This window comes from Dasypus novemcinctus, chromosome 7, assembly GCF_030445035.2.
Source record: "Dasypus novemcinctus isolate mDasNov1 chromosome 7, mDasNov1.1.hap2, whole genome shotgun sequence".
Classification (NCBI taxonomy): Eukaryota; Metazoa; Chordata; class Mammalia; order Cingulata; family Dasypodidae; genus Dasypus; species Dasypus novemcinctus.
The window spans coordinates 24,257,320-24,282,326 of record NC_080679.1 but is presented as its reverse complement, the minus strand read 5'-3'; the positions used below and the strand labels follow the sequence as shown (position 1 = coordinate 24,282,326).

General features: G+C 61.4%; 2 protein-coding genes across 8 annotated transcripts; one reads left to right on the top strand and one right to left on the bottom strand.

Annotated features, from left to right (window-relative positions):
- Positions 1-10: 10 nt before the first annotated feature.
- On the top strand, positions 11-6,075 carry TMEM198 (transmembrane protein 198). Of its 2 annotated transcripts, none has more exons than XM_058300056.2 (5): positions 11-406; positions 745-914; positions 3,135-3,710; positions 4,640-4,842; positions 5,211-6,075. In XM_058300056.2, exons 2-5 carry the CDS (start codon positions 749-751, stop codon positions 5,346-5,348), a joined length of 1,083 nt encoding a protein of 360 aa, XP_058156039.1. In that variant the 5' UTR covers positions 11-406; positions 745-748; the 3' UTR covers positions 5,349-6,075. The 2 variants fall into 2 exon arrangements, with proteins under 2 accessions (XP_058156039.1, XP_058156038.1); XM_058300055.2 differs by having other exon boundaries at positions 12-406; positions 710-914.
- Positions 6,076-6,189: 114 nt separating this feature from the next.
- On the bottom strand, positions 6,190-24,928 carry OBSL1 (obscurin like cytoskeletal adaptor 1). 6 transcript variants are annotated; one of them, XR_011649193.1, is made up of 21 exons: positions 23,869-24,928; positions 22,314-22,583; positions 21,982-22,233; positions 21,533-21,835; positions 21,142-21,438; positions 19,852-20,124; positions 18,380-18,652; positions 17,314-17,586; positions 14,138-14,410; positions 13,094-13,369; positions 12,723-13,010; positions 12,268-12,543; positions 11,404-11,673; positions 10,990-11,262; positions 9,752-10,018; positions 8,955-9,026; positions 8,242-8,398; positions 7,917-8,078; positions 7,514-7,618; positions 6,970-7,239; positions 6,190-6,321 (listed from the first exon to the last, which is right to left on the bottom strand). XR_011649193.1 is itself a non-coding variant. In XM_058300050.1 (21 exons), the coding sequence occupies exons 1-21, from the start codon at positions 24,878-24,880 to the stop codon at positions 6,314-6,316; spliced, it is 5,760 nt and encodes a 1,919-aa protein (XP_058156033.1). In that variant the 5' UTR covers positions 24,881-24,928; the 3' UTR covers positions 6,190-6,313. The 6 variants fall into 6 exon arrangements, 2 of the variants coding, with proteins under 2 accessions (XP_058156033.1, XP_058156034.1); XM_058300050.1 differs by having other exon boundaries at positions 6,190-6,390; positions 8,914-9,026; XM_058300051.1 differs by having other exon boundaries at positions 8,914-9,026.
- Between the last annotated feature and the right edge of the window lie 79 nt (positions 24,929-25,007).

The window sequence follows — 25,007 nt, the reverse complement described above, 5'->3', positions numbered from 1 at the left end:
CGTCCCGGCTGACGTCGCCGCAGCCCGCCCTGCCTGGCTGGTGCGCCCCGACTGACGTCAGGAGCCGAGGCCGGAGCTGTCCATCAGCACCAAAGGCCGCGGGCGGGCTCAGGGCATGGGGCCGCGGCTCCGGGGCGGCCTGAGCCCCTGCTCCTGCGCCTTTCTCTTCCCCAGACCCAGTCCGAGTGTCCGGACGCCTCGGGACTGGAGTGCCCGCCGGCGTCGAAGGCGGAGCAGCGACGCCGCCGCGCAGAGACAGGGCCCTTCGGCCCTGCAGCCCCCTTCCTTGCACCGCGGACTTTCCCCGGACCTCAGTCAGTGGGGGCCTCTGGCGCCCAGCGTCCCCGGACCTTTCGGACCCTCCACCGCCTCTCCAGCTCAGAAGCTCAGGTCGCCTCCAGCCCAGGTAGATCTGGAACAATCCCAGGCCCGGCCGCCCACATACTAGTCTCCAGGCTGCCTCCTCCTCGCCGGCAGCACGCTGCCCTCATCGCCCCCACACGCAGGCCCCTCTTTAACTTCTTCATCCAGCCACCTTTACCCAGGCACTCCTGCTCCCCTTTGTCTCCAGGGAGGCTTCCAGAGCTGCATGATAGGGACACCCCTCCTTTGTCTACTGTGTCCTTCCCTAGTTCTTCCACTCCCACTCCCGCCCCCATCCCAGCGGGGACCCAGGCCTCCTCCTTGATGCCAACGTCCTCTCTGTCAGGCTGACCTGGGAGAGTGACTCCCCTCCTTTCCCAGCACTATGCCGGGCACTGTGGCGACGCTGCGGTTCCAGCTGCTGCCCCCCGAACCAGATGATGCCTTCTGGGGTGCACCCTGCGAGCAGCCCCTGGAGCGCAGGTACCAGGCGCTGCCAGCCCTCATCTGCATCATGTGCTGTCTATTTGGAGTCGTCTACTGCTTCTTTGGTGAGATCCCCAGTTCATCCCTCACCTGTGCACTCCACTGCTTCCCTGAGTTCTTTTTCTGGGACACCCCAAATCTTCTCCAGAACCCCTTTCCCCCAATGTATAACTATGTTTCTTTTTCATCCCACACTTGTTTGTAGATCAAGACACTAAATTATCTAGAACACAGGTTTTTGCATTAGGCACTCGAGTCTGAACCTGGCTCTGCACCATACTGATTGTGACATCTTGGGCAACTTTTAACCTGTCTGAACCTATTTTCTCATCTGAACAATGGGAACAATGGTATTTGTCTTGTAGGATTTTTTTTGTGTGTGTGAGAGAATTAATAGCTACTCAAGAAATAGTAGCTATTGTGGTGAAGATGGTAGTGTCTGGGTCACTGTGAGAGGTAGGCACCGAAACATTTAGTGGGGTGAATAAACATGGCTGCTTACCACAGGTCTTATTGTCTGGTGGAGAGGGGACGCCTGGAACAGTCACACCTGTAATATATATTTATTCTCCCACTCCCCTTCCCAATATATACATTGGACAGGGGCTGGATGATAGTTACACACACATGGAGATCACCTACAAGGCAGGCTTCAGTAATTGGTGCTGTTATAAACAGTTGTATGTGCATAGCAAAAAGGAGTTCAGTTGAATAGGCAAGTGGGCATGAAGTCCAGCCTGTGCTTCACTTGCCAAACTCTGGGCCTTGGGACAGAGCTGCTTTGGCTTAGAGGAAGGCACATGTTTTTCTAATTTGCACAAAAGTGCCATGTGGACTAGCAGCAGCCTGGAGTAAAAGTCCCTAGTGACTCTAACAGCAAAAGTTACAGGACTTCAGAGGGACTGAGCTTGATGGGCTGGGAGCCAGGAGGTTGAGAGCTTTGGTTTTCAGGTTAGGCAAGAGGTGGGCAAGACTTGTGCTCCGCAGCCTCCACACCACCATCCAGAATGGCTGGGTAGGCAGGGACGGTCCCTTCCCTTCCAACCCCAAAGACTGCAGCTGAACAACTGCAGCGTGAGCAAGATGTGCCACTCCAAGTGCTGGGGACTCATTCTGGGTGTCCAAGGAATCTGTATCACCTCATTGCCTCCATTGTCCATGGCTAGCACGTCTGTGTGGTGCTCAGTGCAGCCTCATTTTCCCTCTCCGGGGCTCCCCTGACACCCCCCCTTCCACCTTAGAGGCCCCCCACTCCCAGACCCTTGAACTCTGAACCTTCATCTACACCCTAATCCTCTCTGACCTCAGACCCTCCTGGACTTTGATGCTTCCCTTCACTCCTGGAGCCAAATCTCTTCTTTATGACTTTTTTCTTTGGTTCCACCTGACCCCTTCATCCCCGCCTCTGAGTTTCACCCTCCTGACTGCTCAGGAGCTACACCTACCTCACAATTTCAGGTATCCCATTAGCCCGATAACTTCCATTTTTCTGAAACTCCATAACACCATTTCCCCTATAATCCTCTTTGACTCCCTTTAACCTTTTGTAAGCCCAGTGACCTCTAGCCCCTCCCTCCAATGATCTCATTCCCTTCCACCCTTATGGCGCTCTCTATTACTCCTATTTCTGATCCCTGGTTACTCATTACTCTCTGATTCCTATGACCCATTGTCTACTTGCCCCAATCCCACTGTGATCTCCAGTGATCCCATTTCCCTAACCCCAGTGTTCCCTGAGAAACCCATTAAGACTCTCAATGACTCCACCTCTGTCAATCCCCCTGGCCTGCAAACGTCCCAGTTCTCTTTGTAACTGTCCAGTGATACCATATCTATGACCCTCTCTGACTCTTCAAAGAGCCCTGTGATCCCCTGGGGATCTCTTTGGGGATCTTCCAGCCGGATCTCTCATCTCTCTGAACACTCCTTCACTGCGTACTCTGTGGTTGGTCCCCTGGTGACCCCGGTGACTGACTTCTCTGGGCTCTGGGATCCCAAAGACCCCAATGGCCCTATCACTGATTCACTCTGGACTCCAGTGATCTATCTCGGCCACTTCTGAACCTAGAAGACCCTGACCCTCTTATCTCAATGACTCTCTTTTCCCAGTGACCCTATCTCTCTGACCTCCCCTGACCTCAGTGGCCCCATCACTGATGCCCTTGTGACCCAGTAACTCCCAGTTCTCTGACCAGAGTGTTCTTGTCCCTGGTTTCCCTGACCCCTCTGACCTCCCTCCTCCAGCTGACCTCACTTTGGCCCTCACTGCCCCTGTTCCCCTCCAGGTTACCGCTGCTTCAAGGCAGTGCTCTTCCTCACTGGGTTGCTGTTTGGCTCGGTGGTCATCTTCCTGCTGTGCTACCGGGAGCGGGTGCTGGAGACACAGCTGAGTGCCGGGGCCAGCGCGGGCATCGCGCTGGGCATCGGGCTGCTCTGCGGGCTGGTGGCCATGCTGGTGCGCAGCGTGGGCCTCTTCCTGGTGGGGCTGCTGCTCGGCCTGCTGCTCGCCGCCGCCGCCCTCCTGGGCTCCGCACCCTACTACCAGCCAGGCTCTGTGTGGGGCCCCCTGGGGCTGCTGCTGGGGGGCGGCCTGCTCTGTGCCCTGCTCACTCTGCGCTGGCCCCGCCCGCTCACCACCCTGGCCACGGCCGTGACCGGCGCCGCGCTCATCGCCACCGCCGCCGATTACTTCGCTGAGCTGCTGCTGCTGGGACGTTATGCAGTGGAGCGGCTGCGGGCTGCCCCTGTGCCTCCCCTCTGCTGGCGGAGCTGGGCCCTGCTGGCACTCTGGCCCCTGCTCAGCCTGATGGGCGTTCTAGTGCAGTGGCGGGTAACAGCCGAGGGGGACTCCCACACAGAAGGTGAGAGCACAGGCCAGGCGGGGCATGGGGTGAGGGTTGGCAGGGATGTGGGTGGGGCTATGCAGCTGGGGAGTGGGGCACAGGGGCCTCACAGCAACAGGGGCTGCAGCGGGGCTCATGGTATGGGAGGATAAGACCAGAAAGCCATCATTTATTTCACAACGAAGTGCGGAGTACTGGCTCTGTGCCAACTCCATGCCCGGCACTGAGGGTGCAGCAGAGACAAAACAGACAAGCCCCCAGTCCTTATGGGTTTATAGGCACGGCAGTGGGGCGTAGGCAGGACAGACAACTGACAAATAGAGGACAGTTCTAGTTGTGTGCAGTGCTATGGAAAAAATACACAGGCTAGTAAGAGAAGAGTGACCTTAGGGAAGCTATTCTCGATAGGGTGGTTGACAAAAGTCACTTGGAGGAAGTGATGGGGAGCTGGCCGTGCACAGCCGGAGAGGAGGGAACAGCATGGGCGAGGGCCCTGAGGAAGGAAAGAGCTTGGCCTGTTGAAGGAGTGGGGCTGCAGTGTGGGACATGAGGGGTTGGAGTTGGGTGAGGGTCTGTTCTCTCTGGGCCACGCTGAGGACTCTGGATTTTATTAGAAGGGCAGTGAAATGCCATTGGCGCGTTTAAAGCAAGGGAGGATGGTGTTTGGGATGCTCATTCTGGCTGCTGAATATAGAAAGGATTGGAGGAAGCAAGGCGGGGAGCAGGAAGCGGCTTCAGTTGCCCAGCTGAGGGGTGATCGCAGCTGCTCCCCTAGGTGATGGGAACAGGGATCGGAGCAGTCCAGGAACCATGGGCGTCTCATCTGGGAGGTGGGAGACCAGGAGAGGAAGCAGGGGTGGGAGGAGGCACAGACAAGGGGAACCTAGAAGGCCGAGCCCGTGTGGGGTGAGGGAGGGAGACGAGACCCTCTGCTCCTCTGCTCGCAGTGGTCATCAGCCGGCAGCAACGCCGCGTGCAGCTGATGCGGATTCGGCAGCAGGAAGAGCGCAAAGAGAAGCGGCGGAAGAAGAGACCCCCGCGGGCTCCTTCTCGGGCCTCCCGGGCTCCTCCAAGGCCTGGCCCCCCAGACCCCGCTTATCGGCGCAGGCCGGTGCCCATCAAACGCTTCGACGGAGACATCCTGTCCCCGGTGAGCACCCCGAGCCCCTCCAGCTGGAATGGGAAAGATGGGATGATGTGTGTGTCCAAGCAAGACAGGGCCGTCCCCGGGGCTGGCCCGTCCACAGGGCCTGTGCTTGCCCACCCATTTTCACTCCTACACAAGGAGCCGGGTGGGTCCAGCTCTGGGGCTGGGGACAGCATGTCCTGAGTGTGAACTGTAAGTGGGCGATGGTATGGGGAGGGTCACAGGGCTGTGGACTCTGGGGTGGTGAGGCCCTGGGTCTAGGGTGGTCTCGGGTTAGTCTCGGCTTGGGGGGTGCAGGCAGAGGAGGTCTGCCTGGAGAGGCTTTCAGGCCTGTGCCGTGGAACTCACAGCCTGTGTTGGTTCCTCCACAGAGCTACATCCAGAGCTTCCGGGACCGGCAGACGGGGAGCTCGCTGAGCTCCTTCATGACCTCGCCCACAGATGCGGACTATGAGGACGGGTCCCGAGGGTCACTCACAGCCTGCTCGGGCCCCCCAGTGCGGGTATAGCAGCAGAGCTGCGCCCCACCCGCCGGAACTCTGCGGTCACCAGCTCGGCCAGCTTAGAGAGGCCTCCCGGGCCACTGCCTGGCCACCCTGGCCTTGTGGCCCTTGCTGTCCCTCTCCCACCCTGGAGAGGGCTGGATGACCATCAGGAGGAGGACCTGTCTCAGGCTAAGCCTGGCCTGAGGGGAAAGCCCCCTCTTAAGCTCCCAAGGGGCTCCTGAGGGACACGGGGTGTGAGCCTCATTGGGCAGAGCTCAGGGTTGTGAGTGTGCTGCCGTGTGTGTGAGGGGCGCGGCCTTGGAGGAGGCCTGGGACCCCTGCCTTAGACTTCTGACTTCTCCAAGGTTGGCCCGCCTCCTCTCCCACTGTTGGGGGGCCATGGCCCCCCTCTCCTGCATGTCTAAGTGGAGGGGCTCTGCCTTCCCCTCATCTCTTTCCCCTCAGGCGGACTCTCCATCTAAGGGTTCTCGTTCTTGTCCACGGGGCAAACTGCAGCACCCTTCACCCAGGTCCCCTGGCCTCTACAAAGCCACCAGCCCCAGAGGGCGGTGGCATGGGAGGGCGGTGGGGGGTGCTGCTCTGGGCCGGGTTGGGGGAAGTTGGAGGGAGGGGGTTTAAGTGCACGGTGCACACCTGGTGTCTGTCATGCCACCCGGGACACCTCATGCTTCTGTCTCCCCCTGCCCTGCCCTCTTTTACATCTTTTATAAATGTGCCAAACTGCACAGCCTCTGGCAGTACTGGTCTTCCATGGCTGGCACTCCCATGGCAGCCCTTCGTCCTGTGTGTCACCATACAGGGATTCCAGGCGAGGTCTGCTTTCCAGGTCACACAGAGGCAGGGAAAGGGGCTGCACCACGTTTATTATCCCCTGACATCTCTGGTTCCCCTGCCCCCGCCCCACCCTGGGTAAGGGCATGTGCCTTCCAAGCTGTCGGAGGATACCCGCCTGGCCCGGTTCGGTCTTCCTAGCTACCTGCAGAGGAATGACTCCACGTGGGGCTGGGGAGAGAGCGGGTACCATCTTCCTCTCCCCTGGCAGAACCTGAGCACGCACACAGGGAGAGCTGGGCCCTCATCCTCTGCCCCCCTCCCCCTTTCTTGGTCTCTGACGGCTGTCTGGGGGCTGGAAGGTGCGGGTCAGGTTAGGGGTGGATGAGGCACAGCATCTGAGGGGATTACAGAGATGGGGGATGGAGGGTGGGGCGCCTCCTATGCAGAAGTGGAAATAAACGGGACTAGCCCAGAAGCCCTCTGCCACGTGGTGAACCCACTGAGATGGGCAGGAAGGAAGTGAGGGACTGGCAGAGGCACAGACCAGGGGGATAGATGGGAAGGAGAGGTATGGAGGTAGACATGGGGTTCAGGAGGGACAGACGTGGCAGGATGGCATGCGGAGAGCCCAGGCAGGAAGGGGCTCAGAAAGATGAGAAAGGCTGACCTACAGGAGGGCTCTCTCCTATCTCCCCTCCCTGCTCCCCACAACACACCCCAGTATAGACCTGCAATTCCAAGTACTAGCAAATCTCCCCTAAGTGTGCCTCAGCCCACGGGCTTCTGGGCACCCCTCCTTCCTACCCAGCCAGTGGGGCCCTCTGACCTCTGCCCCATCACCCTGACTCACCCTCCACCAGGAGCCGTGTGTGGGAGCTCTCCTGGCCGGCCTGGCAGCAGTAGTTGCCCTGGTCCTCAGGTCGCACGTCATGGATGACCAGGCTGTGGGTGGGGCCGTGGCTGCGCAGCTCGTACTTGTCTCCCGGGCACAGCTCGACCCCTTCCCGCATCCAGCACACGTGGCCCCCAGAGCGGGACACGGTCACCTCCAGCACGGCCCGGCGGCCAATCAGAACCGTCTTCTCGCGAGGGGGCCGGCGGCACATCTGGAGAGGCAGTGCTGGGGGTGGGGGCTTGAGGTTAACGGCGACTCGGTGGACCCCGGGAGGAGAGGCACATCTTCCCTCCCCGCACCCTCCACTCCCGGAGGTCTCTGCCTTCTAACTAGAGCCCCCGCCCAACGTCCACCCCTCCCCACCCCTGCTCCAGGAAACACGCTGCTTTCTGCGGCCCGCCCCAGGAGAGCCGGGCGGCACGGCTCCCAGGACCACTCATCACCAGCCCCAGGGCGGGACACGATGCCCACCCCCGGCCGCCCCCGCCCAGCCGCTTACCCTCCACCTCCAGCTGAGCCGCGGACTGGGCGGGTCCCGCCTGGAAGCGGACTTCACCCGCGTCCTCCGCGCGCAGCTCGCTCAGCACCAGGACGTGTTTCTTCCCTGGGAGTGCAGCGGGGGCGGATGCGGGTGAAGCCGGAGCCCCCTCGGGGGAGGGCTAAGGGAGGAAGGCGCGGCCGGAGCAGGCCCAGGGGTCGGTTCCGACGCGCCAAGTGGGCACCGGGGAGCGCGGAACGGAGCGGCCGAGCGGGTGGAGGAGCCGCCCGGGACGCAGGGCTCGGGGCTGGCGGGCGGGGCAAGGCCCGGAGACGAGCCTCCTCGGGCCGGGGGGCGGGACCACTCGGGCCGGGGGCGGGGCTAGCCCGTAGAGGGGGGCTGCGGGGGAAAAAGGCGGCCAGACCTTCCTGTCGGATGCGGACGCGGCCTTCGGGTCTCAGCGGGCGGCCGCCGAGCTGCCAGCTCCCGGTGGCCTCGGCCTCCGAAACCGTGCACTGGAACGTGGCCCCGTCGCCTTCCCGGGCGCGCACCGACCGGAGCTCGGAGAGGACAGACACCAGGCGCTCTGGGGCGGAGCCAGGGCGTGAGGCGGGGGGCAGGGGGCGGCGCCCGGCCACGCCCCCGCCCGCCCCTCACCCCCGAGGCACCCGGGGTGGGCTCTCGGGAACGCGCGGGCCGCAGCCCCCGCCCCCGAGGCGGTGCCCGGCCTGGTGTCGCCCCAGACCCACCGCGCACGGCCAGGCGGACGGGCCCCGCGCGGGCGGCCCCCACCGCGCAGCTGTAGGCTCCGGCGTCCGACGGGTCGCAGTGCCGCAGCTGGAGTAGGCGGCGCGTGCCGAGGGCCTGGAGCCGGACCTGAGGGCTGGGGGCGAGCACGCGCCCGTCCTAGGGGCGGGAATTGAGGGTGGGGGGTGAGCCCGGCTGCGCCACGGGGGCCGCGGCCCCAGGTGGAGGCAGCGCCCTCTCTTGGTGCTAAGCGGTCTCGAGGCGCCCGGGCGAGGGCTGGGCCCGCGCGCCTTCGGGGCTGCGACAGGAGTCACTGGGCAGATAATACTCTTTGGGGGCTACGAGGGCCGAGAAGGGGCGCCCCGGGCCTGGGCCATGATTCCGGAGCCATGTGGAATCACATAGAGCATGAGCGCTGATTCTTTAATCAGTTTGGATCCAAATACAGGCTCTGTCCCTTTTGTGTGCCTCTGGGGCGAGTAACCTCTCCCACTGAGCCTCAGTTTCCTCACGGATAACATGGCGATGACAAGACCGTGGATAGAAGGAATAAATGTAGTGTAAATCCGAGCACAGTGCTAACCACTGAGCTCAGTGAGAATTAGTTTCTGCGCTGGCGTTTTGGTTTTAGTATTGTTATGGCAAGGCTGTCTGGGCTGGGGCTGGGTTCTGACCTTCTCCCAGGTGACATCAGCCAAGGCCTGGGAAAGCTCACATTCAAATGTAGCTGTGTCTCCCTCCGTCACCTCTAGGTCCTGTGGCCCCCGCACAATGGTCACTGGGGCCTCTGGGAATGGGAGAGAGAGGACGGAGCACAGGGAGCAGAGGTGAGGGCAGAGACAAGGAGGACACATGGGCACAGTGGGTCAGCGGTGGACACATTTCGACAAAGTGAGCATGGAGGCCACTCTCAATGAAGGATCTGCTGGGCCAGCTGGTCAGTAAGGGACACAGTGGGACCAAAGGGGTCAGTGGGCAGGAGCGGCTGGCAGGGAGTCACACTTTAATGTGGTCAGAGGGGGCATGCTGAGGCTAGAGGTGGGTGGCAGGAAATTGGGGTTGGGAATGCTAGTGGGGTCACCTATAGGGAGACTGTCACCTGGAAGGCAGGGTCAGTTGGGGTACACTTGGCTGGAGTGTCCATTAGGAAACACTGGGGGGGAGGTGGACAGACACAGTGGGTTCAAAGAGCAAGTGGGTCCCTAGAGCAGGCATGGCCAATGGGGAAACCAATGGGGCTGGACACCTTAGGCAGGTGCGGTCAGTGGCTCACAGGGACCCGAGCAGTCAAAGGCCCCACCAGGGCAGTCATGGGGGCAGGGCAGTCATGGGGGGACCACATGGGCCAAAGGGGCAGGGGAGTCACACTCTGGCAGGCAGGTCAGTGAGGGCCACACTGGGACAGGCCTGGTCAGTGCGGACACACGGGCAGTGGGGTCAGTAGAGTCACACCCAGGACAGTTAGCAGAGCTCCCAGGGTGGGCAGGCAGGCGGTGGTCCCCGGGGCCGCACCTCTCACAGTGAGTCTCGCTGCGCAGCGCAGGGAATCCGCAGTGAAGGAGACGCAGCCACCGTCGGTGCGGCCCAGGCCACTGAGGGCCAGGCGGTGGGTGCGGCCCTCGGCGTGAATGTGACACGTGGGCCCCGGTTGCAGCCGGACTCCACCCCGGGCCCACTCTCCAGCCACGCCCTCCTGGGACAGCTCCAGCTGGAAGGTGGCGCTGCCCCCCTCGCCGACGGTTACATCCTCCAGGGGCCGCAGTGCCCTCAGCTGCTTCGCTGGTGGTGGGAGGTGGGGAGAGGGGGGCTGAAGACCCCAGCTCCAGGCAGGGGCTGCGGGATTTCACCCACCCCTTGGCCCTGCCTGCACGGCCCCAGCTCCCAACCTAAGCTCCTGCTGAAAGAAGTGAAGGAAGAAGGGAGCACAGCGGGCCAGATTTGGGGGGGGGGGTGGGGGCAAGAGCATATTGGGATTAGGAAAGGAAGAAACAAGAAGGGCGTGGTTAGGGGTTGGGGAGTCTGGGAATGGGGGTCTGTGACACTGGAAGGAGCACAGAATTTGGAGTCAGACACCAGGATTGGACCCTGGTTCTGCCACATATTCTATGTACTGTGTGACCTTTGGTACACTGCTTGGCCTTTCTGGGCTTTAGCTTCCCCACTTGTACTAGGTGAATGGTATTGAAGCATGAGTTTATTGTGAGGATTAAATGAATGAAATAAAGAGCACATATATCTCATCAATGGCAACCATTTACCAGCCTCTGTGGGCATTTTTTCATCCATTATCTCAATTCATGCTGCCATGAGGTAGGGACTAGCCCCTGTTACAGGTGTGGAGACTTGGCTCAGAGAGATTAAGTAACTTACGTGAGGTCACACAGCTAATAGGGGTTTCCAGCGTGGGAGGTGGGGGGTGCTATTTGCTGGCCATCCCTGCTTCTCAAGTGGGCACAAGTGACCCTGGGGTGTGGGGCTGAAGTCAGAGAATAGACACAGCGAGCCTTTCTCGAGTATAATATTTAGTTGATAGCAAAGCCCACCGAGAAATATGAAATGGAATGCACAATCCATACGGCCTCCTAAGGTAAAGTAGAAAACATTAGAAAAGGTTTGCTCTGGGCAGGCTGCTGGCTACATCCCTGGACCAGGACGGCCAGGGCCGACGGTCCTCAGAGTCGAGGGGCACTTTGGTGGAAGTCTGAGGGGCCCTGGGAGGGCACAGGGTTAGGAGAGGACGGGACACTCACGCCTCACGCTGAGCCTGGCCAGGGTGCGGTCGTGGCGGCTCTCACAGCCGTAGATGCCCTGGTCCGCCAGGACGACACTGTGGATGACGAGGCGGTAGGTGTGGCCGTCCTGGGCCACGCACAGGCGCGAGTCGCCGGGCAGGGGCTCGCCGCCTCGCACCCAGCGCACGGCCCCCGCAGCACCCACGCGGCCCGTCTCCACCTCCAGGCACACGTCCTGCCCTTCCTCGGCCCGCACGTCCTGCAGCCGCCGCAGAAACAGCAGCTCAGCCTCTGGGGAGGAAGAGGAAGGAGGCGATGGGGCCCGGCAGCCACCGGAGGTCCTGTCCCCGAGGAGAAGGGCAGGGCTGCCCCGGCCAGGGCTGCCAGGACAGGCGTGGGGAGCAGAGCGCTCCCTCCTCGCCGGGACCGAACCTCGAACGTGGAGCCGGGCGCTCGTGGCCGTGCCCCCCGCCCGCGCGGTCACGGTCCCCGCGTCCTGGAGCTGGCAGCTGCGCACGGTCAGCGTGTGGCTCGACCCGTTCTGGGCAATCTCCACCTGCGGCCCTGGACTGACAGCGGCCCCGTTGCGCAGCCAGGTCACGTCGGCGTCCGGCGGGGAGACTTCACACCGGAATGTGGCGGCGTCGCCCTCGTGGACAGTGAGTGGTGTCAGCTCCGAGACCAGCTTCACCGGGGGTGGTTCTGGGGACGGGGAGGGCAGCGAGCTGGGCTGGGTCTCTCTCCCTCCCTCCTTTCATCCCCTGCACAGGGTGCCTGTTCTCACTCCTCGGTCACGTCACAAACATTTCCTGAAGCCTACTTTGTGCCAGCCATGGGGACGTCCCCAAAGGACAAGAGGCCAGCTCCCTGCCACTCCTAGCCAATTCCTCTCCATTCTGGCCTGGCACCCCACTTCTCTGACTCCCTATTAATAAGAGATCATGTATCAGGGACCCTATTTGTAGCATTTAATTGTCACAGCAGCCCTGAAGACACACATCTTCTCCCCCCACCCCCGTTTCAGAGGTGGGGCTCAGAGAAGTTAAGCAATACGCTCAGAGTCACACATCTGCTGAGTTTGGACCTAGGTGGGTGCCCTCTGGAGCCCCTGCTTTTAACCGCTGGACTATGACATCTCCTATTTGAGGGTCCCGGAGAAGGGAGCCCTGAGTCCTTATCTGAGCAATACTTGAAGCATGCATTGGGTGGGGCGGGGGGGGGGAGTCCAGAATGCCTTGGGGAAAGAGGGTCCTCGTGGGTGCCAGGGCCCAAGGGCTGTGAGAGGTGCACTGTTACCTTCCACGCTGACGAGGAAGATGCGGCTGTCCTGGGGCGCGTCGCACAGGTACTCCCCAGCGTCCCTGCTCCGTGCCCCCCGGACCCGCAGCACCTGCCTGGCCCCCGCCTGCTCCAGCTGCACCCGCCCCTGGCTTGCCAGTCGCTCCCCGTCCTTGTACCAGCGCACAGGGCCCCCCGGCCCGGAAAGGTGCACCACCAGCTCTAGGTCCCCGCCTGGAGTGCTGCGAACCCTCGTCTGGGCGGCCTCAGGCGCCACCACCCGCACGGGGGGCTCTGTGGGGTCAGAGCTGGGGGTCACTGGGCGGGGAGAGGATCAAGGGCCTCGGGAGGGGCAGAGGGAGGCACGGTGGGGAAAGATAGGGAGAGAGGTGGGGCAAGGGTGCTGGAGAAGTAGAGAGCCCCGGGGGTGCTGGGGTGCTAATTCTCAGGCTTTCTGCCCAGGCTGCACTCACCAGCCACCTGGACGGTGAAGCTGAGGCTTGGGGCTCCCAGGGCCTCCCCGGACTGGCAGGTGTAGAGGCCCGCGTGGGCTGCACTGGCTGCCCAGATGCGGAGGACGCGGCGGGGGCCTTCGGCCTGCAGCTCCAGGCCCTCCCCCTCCTGCACCGGCCTCCCGTTGTGGCTCCAGAGCACGGGGGCGCTGGCCCGGGAGAGCTCGCAGCTCAGCACCACCGGCTCCCCGGGGGCCACACGGATCGGGCTGGGGGCAGCCTCTGGGGCGAGAAACCGCACTGGGGGCTCTGGAGGAAGAGAGGAGGCTGTCAGCCTGGGCTTGCCCCTGCCTCTCCTTCCCACCCCCCCCCAGGCTGCCTGGCTCACCCACCCGCCACGCTGACGTTGAAGGTCACGGCCTCGTCACGGGTCTCGCACACATACTCCCCGGTGTCCTTGGGCTGGGCGTGGGGCAGGGCCAGGGTGCGGGCGGCCCCTTCCGCGCCCAGCTGCAGGGTGTCTGACGCCTCCACCTCCAGCCCGTCCTTGAACCAGCGCACCCGAGCCCCCGCGGGGGCCACCTTGCAGCGCAGCTCCACGCGCTCGGGAGCCCGGAACTGCAGGTCCAAGGAGCGGGCTGCAGGGTGCACAATCCTCTCTGGCGGGGCTGGCGGGTGGGCAGAAAGAGGGGCCCGTGAGCCAGCAGGCCTCTTCCTGCCTCACCCACCCGCCCACTCCCCGCCCGGCGTGGCTCTTGGGAACAATCCCAGCGCAGTCCACGGGACTTCCTGTGTGTTCTGCCGAGCATGTTGCAGCCCTTCTCTTGGTTACCCCCGGGCGCTACCCATGAGTGTTGGCTTCACTTTACACACGAGGACCCTGAGCCTCTTTGGAAGGAAGGGACTTGCTCAAGGTCACATGGACTCACACCCTGATCTGTTTGACCCCAATGCACCTCCCTCCCTCCCCCACCCCCACTTCCTTTCCCTGCTTTTGCTCCAATGCACCTGTCACCATCTGCCAACCACCTATTTTACTTATTTTTTTCTGTCTGCTCTCATCAGAATGTTCAGGTCAAGAGGTTTTTGTCTCATTGATGCACTATTGTAGCCTCAGCGTCTAGAAAAGTGCCTAGCACACAGTAATTGCTCAACAAATAACTGTTGACTACACGAATGAAGGAATGCTTCTAATTGCTGGGCTCCCTCCCACCAGGCCTCTGGTTACTGTTCTGCCCTGATTTGGGCAAGCCAAGGCTCTCTGATGGCTAAGGATTAGGAGGGGGGCGCTGCAGAAGGGGAAGGCTGTGTGGGAGGGAGATTAGAGAAAGGCAAGAAGGCTCGGGACGGGGGGCAAGTGGCTGGCAGAATTGATGGGGAAGGAGGGCTCGGGTCTGACCCTAGGAGCCCTACCTTTCTACCTCCCCAGAGCCCACCTGTGACAGTGACAGTGAAGAAGGCCGAGTCATCTCCGGCATCGCACACGAACTCTCCCCCGTCCTCAGGCTGGGCAGCAGGCAGCACCAGGCGGCGACGGGGCCCGTCACTCTCTAGCACCAGGGCCTCGCTCTCCTCCACCTCCAGCCCGTCCTTGTACCAGCACACGGGGGCGTCCTCCCGCGACAGCTCGCACATCAGCACTACGCACTCCAAGCTCACCGCGACCAGGGTCACCTCATCTCGGGGGGATAGGATCCGCACCGGGGGCTCTGCAGGTGGGGGCAACCACAGGCGGTCACAAACTCACCCTCTACTTCCTCAGAGCGATTTGGCAGCCTGGAGTCCCTGCCACCCACAGAACAGTAACAGTGACAATTATAAGAAAAAACCCCAGAGAAATAAAAATGAGAAAAAACATAACAAAAAATAAGAAAAAAAATAAAAATAAAAGAAAAAAAAACAAGGAAAAACAAAACAGATGATAAAGTGTAAAAAGAAAAATAGCAAAAAAGAAAAAATAAAAAAATAAAAAAAACAAAAAACAAAAAAAAAAGAACAAAAACAAAAAAAATAAGTAATAAGAGGCCCCCTTCCATTGTCTGAAATCTCTGGGCCAGATGTACTGCCAAATCCAGACTGTTTCAGATGATTCCAGAAATGGTGTATTTATCCCCCTTCAGCCCCTACTGGGGCAGCCCCTCCCTCTGTAATCAGTCACACTGACATTTCTACGGTGTAACATATAGGTAAGTTCATCCTTAGCAGGGTAGTTAGTAGAAATAGCTTCACAGCATTTAAGCTCTGATTTTACTGAAATGATTTTGAATATGCAACTTACAAAAGACTTTTTGATTTTAAGAGATTTTTTTCGGGCTGTGGAATCGTGGACCCGTAATAGCAAACTCTTGGACACATTTTCCCAGAGTGCCAAGCAAGGTCCTATGCACTTTATAGATATTAACTCATTTAATCCTCACAGCAGTCCTAGGCAAAAGATGACGTTTTCCAGCTGAGGAAACTGAGGCACAGGGTGATTAAGCAATTTCCTTAAGGTCACAGCTGGTTACACCTCCTCTCGAGGAGGGAGAAATCCCATCTCTTTAGGGAGGTGTAGATTTTGCAGGCAGCTGGACCTCAGTCTTGCTCTGCATCTGTGCTTCTGAGATGTCAGAATTCTCCAGGGACACTAACCTCTTTCCGGGGACCCTTTACAACACCTCAAAAGTAGTCAGCCCTCCTTAGAAAGGAAGTCATAGCCATTGGAAAGGACAAGTACACCGAGCCCCGGTGAGACCCAGTTCCCACGCACCCGGGAGGGGGCCCAGCATCAAGTCTCGGAGACTTCAGCGCTCCGTTAGCGTGTGGCCCCCTGGTGGCGAGGCCGTGGCACTGCGAGGCTCCGGGTCTGGGTGTTTGCCGGGGCGCCCCGGCGCCGACGTGCACACAGGCGCATGCCCGGCGCTCACCCCTCTGCCTTCAGGGCCCTCCCGCCGGGAGCGGGCGCCACCCCACCCCTCCCTGCTGGGTCTGCTCTAAGAGTCTGGAGGATCCAGGCGGCTTATCCCGGGGGGCCCTGTCACGCAGAAAGACTGGGGAGCGTGGCTGCCTGAGGGGCGCGGGGAGGTGCGGGGCAGTGGGGTGGGGGCGGGGGCTGCGATGGGCGTGGGGTGCCGTGCACCAACCAAGATCGCAGCTTTGCGTGAGACTTGATCCTTGCTGGCCCACAGCCGGAGTGTGAACTGCCCCTTGAAGAGCCTGAAGATGGGGAAGGCTGAGTGTGGGCTGGACTTCCCGCAGCGGTGGCCATTATGTCCCGCTGGGGCTACGAGGGGGGCAGGAGCAGGGGCGAAGGGGACTCCCTACAAGGAATAACACGTGCAGAAGCCACTCGGTGGGCCTGGGAGGCTCTGGGGGTGGGGGGCAGTGAAGGGCCTAAAGCAGCTCAGCCTGGACTGGGGCCATCACTTCTAGGGTCAGGCAGGGGAAAGGGTGACAAGGCAGGGCCATCAGCACAGGATAGTGGGTCCAGCACAGCCAGTGGGGTTCTTCTGGCTCACCCAGAGCTGCCTGACCCCCAACACACACAGACAGAAACACGCTGGGTGCTGCATGCTGCACCCCTCCAGTTCCAAGAGTGGAACCACTTTCACTTCCACAGTCACCTGTGCTTTCCTGCCTTGAGCATTCTCACCCCACCTCCTGCCCACCCCCAAGCCCCCACTGAGCCCGCTCACGCCCATGTCCCAAGTTCAGCTTTGAAGGCTCTTCCTGCCACCTGACCACGTTAGCAGTCCTAACCCTATGCAACTCTCAACTTCCCACCTCTAAGACCCTTTGGCTTGTTGGACTTTCCCGCCAGGCCGGGTGCTCTGGGAGGGAGGGGGCCAGGCCTGTCTGCTGCTGCGGGACCCCCGGAGCCTCTCTGAGGCCCTCCCTGACCTCTCCAGTTCTGCCTCTGGAGCCCTCAGCCCTCTCACTTCACAGCACCTAGCACGAGGTGTCGCCGTCCATTGGTTTGAGCGTTTATTGGTTTGATACAGGGGTCGCAAACTCAAATGCCTACAGGGAACAGGGAGGTAGGGTCAGTGGCTAAAGCGGGCTGGGGGAGGCAAAAGGGAATGGTGTGTGGGGGGTGGGGACAGAGGAACTGCAGGCCCTCATGTCACGGGGGCAGCTGCTACTCAGCGCCAGCTGTTCATCGCCACGGGGGAAAGCGGGACCAGAGTCGCCGGCTCTTCGGCTTTTTCAAGAGGATGCATAGATCCGGACTGTTATTTGAACTTTCCTGACTTTGGTAAGACACTGCAGGCCAAACAAAACACATCCGGGAGCTAGAAGGGGCCCTAGGGACTGCCTGTTTGCGACCCCTGGTTAACAGCTGCCTTCCCAGCTAGACTGTCAGCTCTGGGTGGGCCGGGACCATGCATGCTCTAATGACCACTTGCCCCAGCCCCTGGCCCAGAGCAGGTGCTCAGGACGGGAGCCGGTGGAACACGGCTGGTCCTGGCCCTGGCGCTGGGGAGGAGCCTGCTTACTCGAGAAGGGCCCCTGACTCTTCTGTGCAGGCATCCCTGGTGCGGGCCCCCACCCGACCTCCCTCCTCACCTGTGTGCTAGCTAGGGGGCTCGGGACTGTCCTCGGGCAGTGCCGGGGAGCAGGGGTGGGCCCACACCTGTGACGGTGACTGTGAAGGAGGCCGACTCGTCAGCGATCTCACACAAGTACTCGCCGGAGTCCTTCAGCTGCACGGCAGGCAGCACCAGGCGGCGGACGCTGTCCTCCTTCTGCAGGAGCAGCGCCGGGCTCTCAGCCAGCTCTTCGCCGTCCTTGGTCCAGCGCACCTCGGCCCAGGGCCGGCAGAGCTCACAGGTCAGCACCACGCGCTCCAGGCACACGGCTGCCACGTACACCTTGCCGCTGGGACACACGATCCACGAGGAGACGTCTGCAGGGTGGGAAGAGCCGCCGCTGGGCGTGAGGGGCTGGGCCGCGATGCCGGCTCCCCTGCCACCCACCCCAGGCTGGGCCCCCGGCCCTCCCACCCTCCCGGAGCCAGGCCTGTCTCCAACTCCTGCAAAGTGGGCCACGTGCTGGAGAACAGGGGCCTCCCTCAAATGGAGTGTCGCCCAGCAGCTTGGACGGTCACTCCAGCTCGAGTCACCCAGTCCTCAGCATCCCAGGCTGCTGTGACCAGGGGACTGTTACAATCACCAAGACACACCAGGCAAGTGGCAGCACGGTGAGGACTAGGGCTGCAGCCTTGACTGGAATCTCCACATTCTCTGGTCTGGGGCGGGTAGGACAGGTGGAACCAGGGAGAGCGGGCTGGGTCCCCAGTTCCCAGGTGGAACGAGGGTCCCCGCAGTGCACACCCAGGTACTCAGGCCCTGAGATTTTCTGAACCCTTGAGGGCTGGGCCCAGCTGCCTGGCCCCTGCGCTGTGGTGGACTTGCCATCCCTGAGACTACCCCTCGCCAGGGACCTTCAGGAGACCAGCGAAGGCGGGGCTTCCCCTGCGGCATGCACAGCTGGGACCAGTGGGTTTTACGACGCTGCATTTCCTGAGGGTGACTGAGCCTCAGCGTGCAGGCCATGGGTTGGGGAGAAGGGGGGCTCTGATCAGCAAGGAGGAGGGGAGCAGAGGCTTGGGAAGAGGGTCCCAGGAGTGAGAGGACAGCAGCTGCTCGGGCAGGGGCGCCTTCCCGCGTCCAGCAGCCAGGGGCCTGCCTGGACCCCACCTGTGATGGTGACGGTGAAGAAAGCGCGCTCCTCCCCAGCGACGCACTGGAACTCGCCCCCGTCCCGGGGCTGGGCAGCCGGCAGCACCAGGCGGCGGTGGGGCCCGTCACTCTCCAGCACCGCCGAGTTGCTCCCCTCTACCTCCTGGCCGTCCTTGTACCAGTGCACGGGAGCGTCCTCTCGGTCCAGCTCACAGGACAGCATGACGCACTCGGAGGTTATGGCGTGAACGAACACGTGCTCCTGGGGGTCCAGGATGTGCACCAGGGGATCTGGGAGGGGGCAGAGGTGGTGAGACACAGACACCCCACATGGGAGACCCGAGCCCAAACTGGCTGCCTGTGTGGTAGACACCATCTCCTCAGCGAGCACCCTGGGGGGGGGGGCAGGTTAAGGCCATGCCGCGAGGGGCTTAGGGGCAGTGGCCTCTTCCTCTGTAGTCCCCAGGGATACTGAGGCATGACAGGAGGTCCTGTGGCAGCTGAGTGCTCAGTGGGACCCCAGAGGATCAGAGGTGGCTGGGTGGGAACATGGAAGGCAGGGGGACGGGGAGGGGGTTTTGTACAGCAGCCATCATTTGTGTAGGCTGAAGAGAGTCACTCTCACAAGTGACATCAGGACCACGCTTGCTGCTGCTTTTATAGCAAGCACCACACGCCAGCACAGGGTTGAGCAGGAGGTGGAAGAGAATGACTTAGTGCAATGTGTGACAGTCGATCCCTACAGGTAGTGAGTTCCCCGTCACTGGACCTCCTGGCAGTGGTAGTCAAACAGGATTTCCACTCAGTGAGAAGGTGAGATGAATTGGTGGTTGCCAAAGCTGCCCACTCAGAGAGTCAGCATTTGTTAAGAGTGGCTCCAAAGGCTCCACTCTGGCTATTCTGGTTCTGCAGGTCTGGGGCACCTGGACATAAGCGTTTACAACAAGCTCCCAGAGTGGTTCTGCAGCAGCTATTGACTGGCTTCTGGGAACCACTGGACCACTGCAAATGCTTCCACTCAGCTCTGCTTTGGTGAAAACCTGCACGGGGCAGGAGGATAAGCAGGCCTGGGCGTGAGTCCCAGTTCTGGTGTTTACTGAATGGATGCGAATGGGGAAGCCCATGACCTCCCTGAGCCTCAACTGCCTCACCTGACAACTAGAGATACTGACCCTGATCTAGTCAATGAGGATCACAGGGGACAGTGTATATTCCAAGTCCCCAGCAGAGTCCTCGGCTGGTAGCAGGAGCTCAATAAATGTTAGCTCCCCTCGCCCCTTCCCAGAGCCGCCCCAAGCAGAGGGGACGTATGCGCCAATGAGCCAGAGGGTTAGGAAGCAAGTGCGGAGTGATCCAAAAGCGTGCCCCTGGCCTACTTCTCTCTAAGGGACCCCCCACCCCCCAGAGACGCCCAGGCGCCACCCCGCATGCCCAGCCTGCAGGGCCGTCAGCCTCAGCTGGCGGAGCCCCAGGCCAGCACGGTCCCTGACCTCGCACGGTGATGCTAAAGAAGGCCGAGACCCCTTCCGTTCTGCACTCAAACTCGCCGCTGTCCCGGGCTTGGGCGGCGGGCAGGATCAGGTGGTGTTTGCGCCCATCTGCCTTCACCACCAGCGACTCGCTCTCCGTCACCTTCTGCCCATCCTTGTACCAGCTGGCCGGGAAGTCCACCCGCGAGAGCTCGCACGTCAGCACCACCTGCTCCGAGGTCGTGAAGGCTGCCGACACCCTGTCCTGGGGGCTCAGGATGTGCACCGGGCTCTCTGTGTGGGGAGCAGTGCAGTAACCCTCGGTATCCTCAGTGTGCGCCACCTCGGAGAAGCACCCCAGCCCACCCCCGTGTGTGTGTTCTCAGGCCCGACCGCTGCTGTCAGCACAGGGGCCATTGCTGAAGTTTTTCAAGTTGGGTTCAACTCCTTCGAGCAGTGGTTTTAAGTGTGCGTGAGAATTCCCTGGGAGCCTGCTAAAAATGCAGAGTCCTAGATCTCCACTGTGGAGGGTCCAGGGAATCTGTCTTAAAAACACCCCCTTTCCCCCCAGGGATTCTGATGTGGGTGACCGCAGGGCACACTTAGGAAACACTGCTCTGGTCCCTGCCATCTCCCACCTGGCCCTCTGCCGAGGTGCTCACAGCTGACTGCCCCAGGGCCTGGGCTTGGCAGCCAATGAGTGCCTCCACTGTGCTTGCAAACTCCAGCAATGGCAAAGCGGCAAACGGTCGCGTGTCCCCTGAACTTTCAGCCCCCCACCCCGACTGTCTCCCTCAGGGATGCCTCATTCCCTCTCCTCCCCATTTTGACAGGCAGCAAGTCACTGAACCTCCCTGTGCCTCGGTTTCCCCAGCTGTGAAATGGAGGTGACAACAGAACCTATCAGGGCTGTTGAGAGGACAGTGTTAATTAACATACATAAAGTGATTAGCACTGTGCCTGGTCCCTAGGAAGTGGCCAAGGAAGTGTTAGATAGTAGATGGCAGGGTGGGAAGTAGTCAGGGGCCAGGGGCCAGGGTCTGTGGCCCTCAAATGAGATGACAAACATGACTGAATTCCAAAACCATAAAGTGCTCCAGAGAATCTGGCTCTGATGCTGACGGAGCTCAGAATGGGCTTCCTGCTCTGTTTCTTGTGGGTTGAAATCGTCCTTCTAGACTATGACACCCTCATTCTGAGCCCATCATGGATGCTCTTTACTCTCCCAGCCCAGAGGCGAGAGGTGGGGACAGCACCTGCCGCAAACTGTCACCAGGACCAGTGCCCACCCTGGCCCCCATGTGCACCGACCTTGGATGGTGAGGGCAGCCGAGTCCTGCACGCCAGGGCAGCTGAAGCCAACCAGGGCCCCACTGTCCTGGTGTCTGACAGCTTGGAGGACGAGCCTGTGCTGCAGGCCCTTCTGCTCGATCCGGTAGCACAGGGCCCCGGGTTCCACCTGGCCCTCCGGCTCATCGCTCTTGAGCTCTTTGCCGTTGAGGAACCAGGTGCCCTGGATGATGGTGGAGAGGTCCAGGGAGAAGACGGCGTCCTCCCCGTCGTACACCTGCACGTCCTCCAGCCCCACCACCAGGCGAGCTGTGGGCACTGGGTGGGGGCAGAGGGCAGGGGCTGAGGCCAGGGAGGGGAGAGGAGGTGATGAGAGGGCGCCGATGGGCAGGGCCTGGCGGGGCTGTCTCACCGAGGTGGGCAGAGCCGTGGAAGACCACATGGGGACTCCGGCCGTGCTCGCTGACCGTGCAGACCCGGAAGCGGTAGTCACCCTCGGAAGGCACACAGTCTCCCGGCACCTCCACGGCCCCCGCCTTCTCGATGCTGAAGCACTGGATCCAGTCGTCTGAGCCCACCTCCTGCCGCTCCAGCCGGTAGATGAAGGGGGTCTCAGGGACTGGCTCCGGAGGCTTCCAGGTCAGCAGGACCGTGTTCTTGTGGCCCTTGAACATCTCCACCAACACAGGGGGTCCCGGGGGATTGTGCTTGACGCCTGCAACAAAGGTGGGGTGGGCATTCCCATAGCCCGTCCGTTGTAATCCACTCCACGGACCCAGACTCAGGCATCTGGTCACCTTCCCTCCCGGGTTCTCCTGCCCAGCCCCGGAGGGGTCTCCACCGAGGCCTCTGCGCCCTCACATTTGACTCGGAGCAGCGTGGTGGTACGGGAGTTGCCCAGGCTAAAGGTGACCTCGCCAGCATCCTCTCGGGTGACCCCTGGAAGGACCAGGGCATGCATGTGGCCGGAGCTGCTCTGGCAGGTGGCTGGCAGGTCCTCCCCGTCCCGGCTCCAGCACCCCTCGACCCCAGGCTCTCGCGTCTCCACCAGCAGCACCGCGTTCTCTCCCTCCAGGACGTCGAGCTTCCGCGGCAGCCGCTTGAGGATGGGCCCTAGGATGCGGGTGGGGACCCATCAGCCCAGGGGCTGGCCACCTGCCTGCCTCCGCCCCCGCCCCCTCCTGCCGGCCGACCTTTGACGGTCACGTTGGCCACGGTGCGCACCCGGCCCCGCATCTCGCACAGGTAGACGCCGTCGTCGTCGGCCTTGAGCCGGTGGATGATGAGGCGCCGGACGGTCCCCTCCTCGATCTGCTCATACTTGCGGCAGGGCAGCAGCCGCTGGTCCTCCCGGAACCAGGCGGTGGGGATGCGCGAGTTGGGCACTTTACACTCCAGCACGGCGATCCCGTGCTCCCGGCCCTCCACGTCCTGCAGGGGCCTCGTGAAGCGGAGGCGGGGCTCTGCGGACCAGAGAGGGCTCTGGAGAGGGGCCGGACCAGGAGGGCTCCTGCCGCCTCACCTGCTGCCGAAACACACGTTTAGATCCTGAGATCCTGCCGTTTGCTCTTTCCCCAAAGTGGGCCGGAATTACGGAAGCACAGAGAAACCACCAGGCGGGAAGTCAGGAGGCCAAGATTCTCCGACCCTGACACTGACTAGTCCCATCACCTTGGGCAAATCCATTTTAATGGTCTCCTGGCCTCAGTTTCTTCACTTGTAAAATGGAGAAAGGGAGGGAAGTGGGTGAGACTGGTGATTTTCAAACTGGCCCCAAGGGCCCCTCAGAGGTACCTCACAAAGTCTGCAAAGATCTGAATTTAATTTCATTTTGTTTTCTTTCTTTAAAAATTTTTTTCTTTTACTATGAGTTTCATTTTTAAAAGTACTTTTAACCATTTTTGAAACTGTATTTAAAAAAAAAAGAAAACGTGGCCATGGAGTAAAACAATGGGTTCACCTGGGGCCACTGGAGAAGCACTTTCTTGTGCCGCTCCCAAAGCCCCTCTTGCCTCTCCGCTGGGCTTATCTCTATGGATGGAGCTAGGGTTCAGCACTGGCCAGCGAGTTTGAGCACAGATAACGGTGCCAGTGAGGGCGCCACGATACCACGGGTGTGACACATGCAGGCACGTGCCAGGCAGGGCTCAAGAGAAGTTGCCAGCTCCTTCTCCTCTGAGGGAAGATGCTGGGCAATCGCTCGTGAAGGTGTAATCCCATGAGCTGTGATGAAATCCTATTATGGAGAGTTTTAACTCCCTGAGTGAGTATGGGTGTTTCTTTTCTGAGTTTTCTGTCTATAAGCAGTGCAAGCATTTATTTAGATATTGCTGGTGATTCACCATTGAAATACAAATTTCCTCTCCTTCGGCTTCCTCTTCTTTAAATCTGGGGAACGGTTTAATTAAAGAATAGTAAAAAACTGCAGGGTGTTTTTCCTATCTCAAGTTTACCTTTGGGTGTGAAACAGGAGTTTGTCCATATGACGCTTTGCTGCCAGCTGGTCTCCACAGGGTTCAGAGATGAGACAGGGTTATGATGCCGCCTCCACTTAGAATGTTTGCATTGAAATGAAATAGCACCCCTGTTCTCACTGATTTAACTTTCTCAGTACATTATAAATTGGGACTTATAAAGTTACACCCATAAGATGCTCCTTTTATCTATTTTATACACGGGGCTCCAGATGGGAATTCAATTGGAAGGGGAGGAAAATACCAAAAAAAGGCGGCAGGAGGGGCGGCGTACCTTTGACGTGCAGCTGCACCGCGCTGAGCGTCTGGCCCGCCGAGTTACGCGCGGCGCAGACGTAGAGCCCGCGGTCCTTGGCCTGGCAGTAGAGCACCTTGAGCACGAAGCCGCCGTCGCGGTCGCGGTACAGGAGGCGGCGGCGGTCGGGGAGCAGCGGGCGGCCCTCCCAGTGCCACTCGATCTCGGGCTCGGGCTTGCCCATCACGTAGCAGCGGAATTTGGCGTGCTTGCCCTCGTTCACCCAGAAGGTCTTGGGCGCGCACTTGAGCGGCTCGACCACTGACTCCGGGGCCTCGTCGGGGTCCTCGGGCGGGCTCTCGGGGGGCCGGTGCACCTGCAGCAGCGCGCCGGCCTGCGCGTGGCCGTGCGGGTTGCGGGCGTGGCACACGTAGACGCCCGAGTCCGGCAGCCGCGCCGCCAGGATGCGCAGCGCCAGGCTCACTCCGGGGCCGCCCTCGGCGCGGCCCGGCACGAGCGCGAAGTGGCTGCTGTCCCACACTTCATCCAGGGGGAGCCCGTCCTTCTCCCAGTACAGCGCGGGCTCGGGCAGGCCCCCGACCAAGCACGTGAGCACCACCTCCGCCCCCCGCAGCACCCACTGGGACCCGGGCCCCGTCAGGAACACGGGAACACCCTCGCCGGCCCCGGGCGGCGGCAGCGGGCGCTCGGGGGCCGGGGGCTCGGGCTCCGGGGCCGGCGGCTCCAGCACAGTGACGGCGGCCGCCGCGTAGGCCTCGCCCGCCGCGTTGCGGGCGCGGCACACGTAGACCCCCGCGTCGGTGGGCAGCGCGGCGCTCAGCAGCAGCCCATGCTCGGCGCCGTCCGCCGGGAAGCTCAGGCGCTCCGAGGCCGCCAGCTGCTGCCCGCCCTTCTCCCACACGACAGTGGGCGGCGGCTCCCCCAGGACCACGCACTTGAGCTCGGCCTCTGCGCCACTCACCACCCGCACGGGCCGCGGGAAGCGCAGGAAGCACGGGGGGCTCCCCTGATCCCCCCAGCCCGCTTTCATCGCGGCGGCGCCGGGGCAGTGGCGGGCGGCGAGCAAGGCCCGCGGACGCGCCCGGCGCCGCGGCGGGAGCCCGGGAGGCGGGGCGCGCGTGGGCCCGGGGCGCGGGGACCGGCGGCGCCCTTCCCTA

What these genes read in the sequence shown, in the direction of transcription:
- TMEM198 (XM_058300056.2), top strand. Translation starts at nt 749, where the DNA reads ATGCCGGGCACTGTGGCGACGCTGCGGTTCCAGCTGCTGCCCCCCGAA. An exon ending in GGGGGACTCCCACACAGAAG is followed by an intron (nt 3,711 to 4,639) that starts GTGAGAGCACAG and finishes CTCTGCTCGCAG; the next exon opens with TGGTCATCAGCCGGCAGCAA. An exon ending in ACGGAGACATCCTGTCCCCG is followed by an intron (nt 4,843 to 5,210) that starts GTGAGCACCCCG and finishes GTTCCTCCACAG; the next exon opens with AGCTACATCCAGAGCTTCCG.
- OBSL1 (XM_058300050.1), bottom strand. Translation starts at nt 24,880, where the DNA reads ATGAAAGCGGGCTGGGGGGATCAGGGGAGCCCCCCGTGCTTCCTGCGC. An exon ending in CTTCAACGTCAGCGTGGCGG is followed by an intron (nt 13,011 to 13,093) that starts GTGGGTGAGCCA and finishes CTCTTCCTCCAG; the next exon opens with AGCCCCCAGTGCGGTTTCTC. An exon ending in GGCTCAGCTGGAGGTGGAGG is followed by an intron (nt 7,240 to 7,513) that starts GTAAGCGGCTGG and finishes CCCCACCCCCAG; the next exon opens with CACTGCCTCTCCAGATGTGC.